Genomic DNA, 9,577 nt, shown 5'->3' with positions numbered 1-9,577 from the left:
CGTTGCGTAAAATTCAAGACACATAGCATTCGTTGTTGCTCTGGGCACCCATAGCAGTGCGACCTCAGACTAACATGGCGTCAACTTCCGCATAGGATGCCAATTTTTAGATGAAACTCAAATTTCTCGACCTATGATTTTTTTTTAATGAAAATTAACATTGGTATGATAGTTCATGTATTTTTGCCTAGTATTCAAATCAATGTTTTTCTTTTTACTGAAAGAACGTTTTTATTCGGCCACTAAGAGGCACTAAATGTTACATACTCTCCCTTTAGTGGATCCTTGTTCTCATGCCTACAAAGATTTCCTTTTGATCCTACATTGTTAATTTGGGTTAAAAAACTTTAAATAATTAATCAAATCCCATCCATTCATTATCTGCACCGCTTATCCTCAGTCGGGTCGCAGGGATAAATCAAATAACATGCCTATATGATGATTAATATTTAATGTATACATTTGTGTAGGTTGCTACAGGCCAAAAATTGCTCAAGTTACTGCTGGGCCCGCTACCTGAGTCTATGAGGTGTACTGTATATTTGGTTTGTTAAAATAAGTGCCCTTGCTATAAAAATGTTTTTGCACATTATTCATTTAGATCACACAGGCAACAAACATTTAAATAACAATGTCATAAAACGAATTGCATCATGAATTAAAAGTTGTATATGGAAAAGCATTTAACAATTTAGCTTAGGGCACAGCAGCGCCTGTACTTCCTGCGGAGGATGAGGAGAGCCCGCCTGCCCCCACCCTCCCTCATCACATTCTACAGGGGCACCATAGAGAGTATCCTGACCAGCTGTATCTCTGTGTGGTGTGGAGGCTGCAGCGCTACCGACTGGGGTAGTGTGAGGAGGGTGACGAGGACAGCAGAGAAAATCATCGGGACTTCTCTTCCCTCCATTCAGGACATTGGCCAGAAGCGCTGCCTATCCCAAGCTAAGAACATTATCAGGGACCCCTCTCACCCCCATCATGGACTGTTCACTCTGCTAGCCTCTGGGAAGAGGTACTGCAGTGTGCGGTGCAGGACCACCAGGTTCCACAATAGTCTTGTCCCCCTGGCCATTAGACTGTTAAATGGTCACTCAAACACATAGTAAATCTAAACTGCTGCTAATCTGTACATCTGTGGGTTCTGTTTGACTTTTTGCACTACTGGCAGTTCTTTATAGCTAGCCACTCCTTGCACATCTGTTTCTCTGCACTATTGTACTTACAGTACTTACAGCGTTATTGTTACAGTGTTATTGTTCTGTTTACCTGACTGGTTTACCTGACTGCCGATTTTGCACATCTGGTTGGCTACTCCTCTTGCACTATTTGCGCTACTGTAAAATACTATACATAGCCATAATTATTTAGTATATCATTAGCACTCAATACTCAACTCAATACAACATTTTATTTATATCTGTACATTCAAGGAAACTGTGCGGGTCAGATGTATCGACATTTCGTTCTGTATACACGTGTACTAGAATGACAATAAAGTAGATCTGAATCTGAATCTGAATCTGAATCTGAATCTGAGCTTGCAGCTAAAGAATTGCTGTCACAGAAAAGTGCCAATGATGTATTCTTGTAGTCAGTTCTTGGTAGAGTGATTGGAATGGGATCAATTATTACAGTATACCAGACAAACCTTAACTAATGTGCTTCGAGAAATTATGTTGATGGGTCACTCCTGTTCATCCCTCTTAAGCCAACAGAAAAAGCCTGCAGGCTCTCACGACCCACCACTGATGTACAGTATGTATTGCCTTCCTTATAAGCTTTTATTTTTTTGCACATCCAAACCTGTGTCAGGTGAAGTCAAGTCAAGTCATGTTTATTTGCATCCCCCTTAATCACAAGAAGTTTTACAAGGCTATACAGACTACAGACTACTATTATACCACCCCCTGATGTAAAACCTACATGAAGCCATGGAAAAACTCAACTACCTCCGCAGGAGGAAGTTAAGAAAACTTTAAAAGGGGCCACACATGAGGTAATCCCCCTTCCAGGATGACCAAGCTGCAATGGATGTTGTAAGGGCATCAACAAATAATACACATACATCATAAACGTTCATAAGATATAGAATTATACGTGTGTTTTAAGCCCTGGATTGCAGTTCCAGTGAGGTTTTCAGATCAAATCTCAGATGAAAGAGCATTCCGCAGCACCAGGGCCCCAATAGGGACTGCTCTTGAACCTGTGCATTTCTTCTTGGCTCTTGGGATCACTAATAGACCAGCATTTTCCAAGCAAAGGCTCAAAGTCAGAAACAAAATATAGTGACGAAAATAGATACATTTACGATTTGACTGTAATTCGGGATTATTACACTGGAAACGACTTCAAAGACAACAACACACACAAAAATCATTTTTTTTTCTTTTATTGATAAATAATCACTTTGAAAAAGAGCAAATCTTTGCCTTCAGCGATGTACAAACACTCATCCTTTCATGTAAGTTTGCTCATAATGTCACATTCAAAAGGTTAAATGCCACCTACTGGGCTGGATGTGCCACATAACACTAAATTAAAGATTAATTAATGATTATTCTAAGGTTTATTGATGTATGTATAAATCTTAAATAACGTAAAATTAAAACGTTTGTTATTTTGTTTGTTAATGTGTTTTTTTGTAGTTGGCTGTTTCGACATTTTGTCTCGCCAACCCCTGGCATAGGTGCCACACCTGTGTTTAGGTGTGCGTCTGCATGGGCACCTGTTTGCCTCTTGTAGTCTCCCCCCTAACCCAAGACAATCGAGTAGAACGAATGAGACTGAACTGATTGCGCCTCATTCAAAACTGAGAAGACACAATCCTACCTCTAATCATCAACACGTCATATAATGTTTCAGCTCAAGCCCCTCCCCCTGTCTCCTTTCCCCTCTCGCTCAACCTCTCCTTTGACTCTTGGACAGAGGCGGCAACACACCGAGCAAGGACCGGCCAGAAGATGGCTTACTTAGCCCGGTACGGCGAGTCCTCTTTGGCATCACCATCTACAAAAGGCTCGCTACGATCCTGGAAGACCTTCTCCGTCTGGCTACTATAGAGATCTCTCTTCCCGTCCCCCGTGCATCACCACAACCTCCCACCCCCTCAACAGCAAATATTGACAGAATTATCATCGCAAAACATGGCAGAGATGGAAAAAGAGGGCAGACCCCCGGAAAATAAACGGAGTCGAAAACCAGCTCACCCGGTGAAAAGGGAGATTAATGAGGAGATGAAGGTAACGGACCTGCATGCTGTATACGCGTGGAGCAGTTGTGCATGCGCCTGTTAAAGCGCCAGTTGCTATAAACGATGCACCCTAGCGTAATATTATACTGCGTGCCACACTCACTCACAACATATTCCCATTTATTTAATCACACGAATTATGTTGTTCCAACACATCTGCGCGAAATCTTCACCATCGCCGCAAGTTTGAAAGCAAAACGAAACGAAACAAGCGTTCATTTCTGTCTTTGTGACATGTAGTATTAATACACTTCGTGAATGCTTCATAAAAAAATCTTGCGCGCCGTGAAGGCACCTCACGCCTCCGCTACTATTACTATAAAAGCTATGGAGAGCTTCCAGTGCGCATAATGAGTACAAATCAATGGGGGAATACTCGCCTCCTCGTGGTGTGTTTACTTGCTCGTTTGTTCGCATGTGTGTGTCCTGCCCACAGGCGCCTGATCCAGATGTGCGTCTGTTGTCAGATTTTACGCACACGACGAGAGCACATTTTCAACAGAAACCAAACACCTCGTTTCATTTGAGGCTTTAATTCAGCACACATTGAAGATATTTGATTTTCGGAGGGGACAAATGCAATCGTTTGACGGCAGATGTTCCGAGTGTCGCTTTTGTCTCCCATCTTGGCATTGTGTGTGTACATATTTCAGCCAATCGGGCTCTAAACATTTCAGGTAACGCAGGCGTAGAATCTGTGTTGCTGGATCTCGGCGAGACCTTAAATACCCTTTTTTTTGTTTTGGGGTCCGTTCACTTTTACGTAGTTAGGATGCGTTCATGGTCAGCTTCCTCCCTGACATCCGATGTTGCAAGGATGCCTTTTTCTTCAGAATTAGGATAAGAATTGTCTTTATATTCATTACACATTGTTAGCAACCAGATCTGTCATAGCACTCCAGGACCAACATGTGATAAAAACTTAAAAGAGAAAAATAAGACAAGAAGAAGGTCAGGATAACATACCCGTCAACCTCCCCTGATTAGTTATATTAGTTATAAAAACCTTACAATCACAACATGGCACCTATTTAGTCACAGCAAGACAGACTATATAGAATAAAAACAAAATTGATTTAAGTAAACATCTCCATTTTTTTAAACAATTAACACAAATAATTGATTCAACATATGTCTTAGTTCTTTCCCCACTTGGACTAAATTCAGTGTTGCTTTTCATGTAGCAGTACAGAATATAAAAAAATCTGTACAAGCTAAATTATATATAAAAATAAAAAATTGTAATTTTTTTTTTGATAAGTCAGACACATTTGAAATGACCAAAAAATAAAGATAATGCGAGAAAAATGTAAATAAGTAGACAGGTGTGAAATTGTCTTGATCATACCTTACAAGAGTAGCGAGTTACGCGTTAGACTATCACTTTTCTCCCCTTAAAAAAACATATCAATTTTTAAAAAAACATCTGCCCCAATTAAATTTAAACAACAACTAAAAATCTTGATTCAAGACTACGATTTTAGTCTGCCACTGCTTCATTTTTAAGCAAGACAATGTCTTTGTGCACGAATACACTCCTCCCATGATCACATTAGATTTCGGTTTTAGTGAAGGGTTTGCACTCCCTGTTTCAAACTAGCACTTGGTATTTGTTTTTTTTATATATATTCTGGAGTCTGATTGCGTTTTATGCTTAGAAATAGACTGCACAATAAAATCTACCGCTTTTTAAGGTCAAAACTTTGGCATGTAGTAACAACGTAATAAACGCTCTTTGCAACGAGATCGGGTGTGACCCTCCAGGATAAACACATACTGTAAAAGAATGGTAAATGGTAAATGGTCTGCATTTATATAGCGCTTTTCAAGTCAATGAAGACCTCCCAAAGCACTTTACAATGTGCTTCACACTTACCCATTCACACTCACACACACCAATAGGGAGTCAGCCATGCAAGGCGCCTACCTGCTTATTGGGGGCATTAGGGATTCAGTGTCTTACCCAAGGACACTTTGACATATAACACGGAGGAGCAGGGAATCAAACCTGCGACGTCTTGATCTCAAGACGAACGCTCTACCCCCTGAAAAAACTTAAAAGAGAGAAATAAGATTAAAAGAATGGCTGGATAACTAGGCAAACATATTAACAAGGAAGTGCTTGGAGATAGGCCTATGTTGTAATAATCGTGAAATCGTGTTGTTGTTGTTTTTTTACTCACTGTTACCATAACGTTTTTTGAGGTGCAATTTCAACTCACTACCAATCTTAAAAATGATTGAATGTATTATTGTAAGCTAAAACGGTTTGATTTTAAAGGTGTTGTACTGAAATTAGAATTATTTACCTCATAGATGTCCTCTTCTGACTTGTGTCATCATTGCAGCCTCCATCAAGCTACTTATTTTGCGTTTGCTACAACTTGCACTTCTTAGAAGCATTTGAATAAACACCTTTTTTTTATCTTTTTGGGGGGTTTGGACTGTACTTGAAACAGGCCTTTTTGTACTTTTACCATTTCTGTGTGACACTGGCAAAAAACTGCGATAATGAGGATAAAATCTCGCTGGGACAGCTTTTCTTAAAGTAAGTTGAAAGAAAAAAGGCACAGGGGAAAAAAATAAATAAGGGCTATTTGAACTCACTTGAGCATCGTTAACACATACTTGATAAAGAAAACATTCTACTTTCAACCTTTTAAAAAATGCACCCCACCTTTAAGTTTCCTGTTCAAATTAGTGGGCATTTTGGCGCAGAGAATAGTGATATATTTTACACCATAATTAGCATATAAATAGTACAACATTTTAGAACTTATGATTCAAATGAATTGAACTAATTAATTAGAACAAATTAATTGAAGCATATACTGACATTTAGACTACATGTTCTGACTGCAAACGGATGTCAATGTAATTCAAAACAGCCGCTGATAAGTTTATAATTTAGTAAACATTTAAAATAAGTACAGAATACATCAATTCTGAACTTGCAAGGAGATCAGCAGGGGACTTTGCCCAAACCCTCTAATGCAAAAATTCTATTCCATTCTTAAGGTCCCCCCTGAGCCATTTCTTTTAAACTGTGTAGGTTACAAAAAACAGATCCTCCATTAAGGGTGCGGAAATTAAAGAAAAGGAACATTATTGGCCCTTTTTGACAATGACGTAAACAGTGCCTGATATTCAAAATAACAAACATCAGGGAACAGCAACGGCCACAATAAATAAAAACCCTGGAATCCAATCCCCTAGATGCCAAATTACCAAAAACAGAGCTACAATCTTTATAGAAAGCAAGCAGAATATACTTGCCAGCTGCCAACCACGGTAAAATGGTTGAAATTAAATCTCTCAGTTTCAAACTTAAGTGTACCTCGTTGTCTCAAATTGTTACGACAGCCTAACACCGCGGTGCCACACGATTTATGTCTTTTTGTTTCACTCTAAATTCATGTAAATATTGTTTGCCATTTTTGGGAAAATACACAGTAGTAATAATGTTGTGAAACATTTAGAGGATAACGTACAAAAAAAGGAAAAAATGTATATCACACTCACTTAGGGGATTTTAAAATGGAATTTTTCAAATAAGAGGATCATTTACCCACATATACACTGGACTTGTCATTTTTATGTGTTCTGTGACTTAAGACCATTTCGAACTGTTTGACTCTTGAAAGACAGTTTTCATTTTACAAGGAGAAGCCCGGTTAGCATGTCTCCATGTGCCATCAGTAATTCCAGCATCATTCCACCATATTTGTCAGAACCAGAACAGAAGGAGGACCCAGATGCATAACGTTTTCACTCAAGCTTTATTTTACGGGAATGGGGCAGTCATGCGCGTGAACACAAAACGGCAGTAATTCGGCGATCGCTGGGTGGAAGAAGTAAGACAGAAGTCCGGTGTGAAAAAACAGGAAGCCAGAGGCAGACGAGATAGATACCAGATACATGAGCAGATACCGCACAGACTGGGTCGATACCGGACAGGACGGGACAGAAAGGATGGATACCAGATACCGGACAGACGAGGTCGATACCGGATACTGTACCAGATACTGGAGACTGGAGTCAGATATCAGACCGGACGAGACAGACAGGATCGATACCGGATACTGGAGACTGGAGTCAGATATCAGACAGGACAAGACAGACGGGCTCGATACCAGATACCGGAGACTGGAGTTAGATATCAGACAGGACGCGACAGACTTAATTGATACCAGACACTGGGGACTGGAGTCAGATATATAACAAGACGAGATAGACGGGATCGATACCAGACACTGGGGACTGGAGTCAGATACTAAACAGGCCGAGAGAGACGGAATCGATACCGGACAGGATTCACAAGCAGGATACTTGACAGAGTCAAAACACACGCCTTGCGGGTGCAGAGGTTCGTTGACGGACTGACAAGGGGTAAGTGAGAGCACTGAGCTTAAGTGAGGGCAATGGGCAACCCTGACATTATTTGCACTACAATCAAAGAACATATACTTGGTTTATGCTTAATGGCTATCAGTAGACAGAACAACATTAGGGACAAGACCCCAGAAATGTTTTTAATATGAGTACAAGTTTCATCGAATAGATGCTGTTCAAGTATTCAATTTTACACACGGTAAATAAAACACACGCATAAAGAAAAAAAAACAAAAAAACCACAACATATTCTATCATATACTTGCTCCGTTTTTCATTTGAAGTATATTCGGCCATAACTGAAGCGGAAAAAGTACAGGTGCCTACACCACTACACAATAATCTTTTATAGTGCTCCACTAGAAATCGTAACAGTCTGACAATATTTCCTTCATCTGGCTGCAGTCTAATGTGTGCCACACACGGCAAGGCGAGTTCTGGTGAGTAATCACGGGGAAGAAGTATCGGACAGAGAGGGAAGACGAAAGCTAAGGGAAGGGGCGGATGGAATGCACGGAGGACGGGGGCCGGCTTAGCTGTAAAAACTGTAACCCGAGCGACTCTGGAGGATCCGATATCAAGCAAAGGAGAGGGAAATGAAAGCAGAGAGGGAATAGTGAGAGAAGGTAGAAGAGGGAAAACATGGACAAGGTGTCTGCAAAAAAGAGAAACTTTGGTCTTGGTTTTGGGAAGTGTGTTATGGCCTTTTGCATCCTGCTCTGGTTTCTATCCATTGTCTTCAGTGGACACCACACTGGAGTCCTCTTGATTGAGATTTTTCATTATATTATCTGGTTCTGAACCGGTTTCGGATGATTATGTATATGCAGTTTGCATCGCATACAGTAGATGAATATTTATCATCGTGGTCTTTCCTAAAAATGGCAATAACTTTAATAGTTTTTACTGTGTATCAATATGTACACCAGGGGGGTCCAAACTTGAGAAAGTGGGCTGAATTTGGTAAGCTATAAATGTGTGAGGGTTTATTATTCAGCCTGGCATTCTTTGAACCAGCCTTAATAAATTCCCCCTTTAATAAATTCCCGCGTGGAAGGTGTGTAGTGCTTGGCGATTACCGACGCCACCTCGTAGATTACCATTGTTGCATTTTCACTTGACTTGCATGTTATCATGAAAAAGCGCTGCGCTGCGGTCAAAACAGCTCCCAGTTGCTTCACCTTTTTAGTTAGCTTTTTCTAGCATGTTACATCTGGCAGTCCCTCTTGATATTATATTCTTTGAAAACAGCCACAGTGTCTTGGCAAATTAGACGGACGCAGTTATTTTGGATTTTGGTGAAAAAAATAGTCCAATTTCCACTTGTCTTGGAAGTGGCAGCCCTCATAGTCAACATTCCTTTTTTTATTTATAGTCACCATTTCAAAATAGGGTGGACTAAAAGTCTCACTGAAAGCCAGGGGCAAGGTGGGCGAAGGGCCAGTGCCATCATCTGGTGAAATGGTGAGTTTTGTTTTTTTTTGTACCAATTTATTTCATACTGCTGTCAAGATGACATATGGTTAATTTTATGACAGACACCTCGGGTCAGTAAAAACTTGATCTTGGGCTGTAACTGCCCCCCAAGCTGGACTTTGGACTTGTCTTATGTAGACAATTTAGCTCCTAGTCATAGTTTGGTTGTACAGTGAACCCTTTTTACTCACGAGGGTTACAATCTAAAAAGAACCCGCGATAGGCAAAATCTGTAAACGAGGAACCTTAATTTAAGGCTAGCGAAGGCTAAGAAGGAGAAACGTGGACTCGGCATCTGTTAAAAAGAGAAACAATGCTTTTGGATTAATGAAGTGTGTTATGGCCCTTTGCATCCTGCTCTGGTTTCTATCCACTGTCCTCAGTAGACGCCACACGGGCTATGTTGGATCAAGAAGAGGGAGAGGCTACTTTTCATTCGGTCATCTGGTTCTGAAA

At 40.4% G+C, this 9,577-nt stretch overlaps 1 protein-coding gene across 3 annotated transcripts in view; it reads left to right on the top strand.

The window, feature by feature from the left end:
• Window positions 1-2,936: 2,936 nt before the first annotated feature.
• The window catches only part of sobpa (sine oculis binding protein homolog (Drosophila) a), a 59,159-nt gene continuing 52,518 nt past the window's right edge, over window positions 2,937-9,577 (top strand). For all 3 annotated transcript variants that reach the window (XM_088354403.1, XM_088354402.1, XM_088354404.1), the window contains exon 1: window positions 2,937-3,242. In XM_088354403.1, the coding sequence (XP_088210529.1) occupies window positions 3,147-3,242 (96 nt within the window). In that variant the 5' untranslated portion in view covers window positions 2,937-3,146. The remainder of the gene's footprint in view (window positions 3,243-9,577) is intronic.

This window comes from Urocampus carinirostris, chromosome 15 (assembly GCF_059441175.1).
Source record: "Urocampus carinirostris isolate Australia breed hairy pipefish chromosome 15, RoL_Ucar_1.0, whole genome shotgun sequence".
Classification (NCBI taxonomy): domain Eukaryota; kingdom Metazoa; phylum Chordata; class Actinopteri; order Syngnathiformes; family Syngnathidae; genus Urocampus; species Urocampus carinirostris.
Note: the sequence above shows the minus strand (reverse complement) of the source record. Positions and strands in the feature narration are given on the sequence as shown.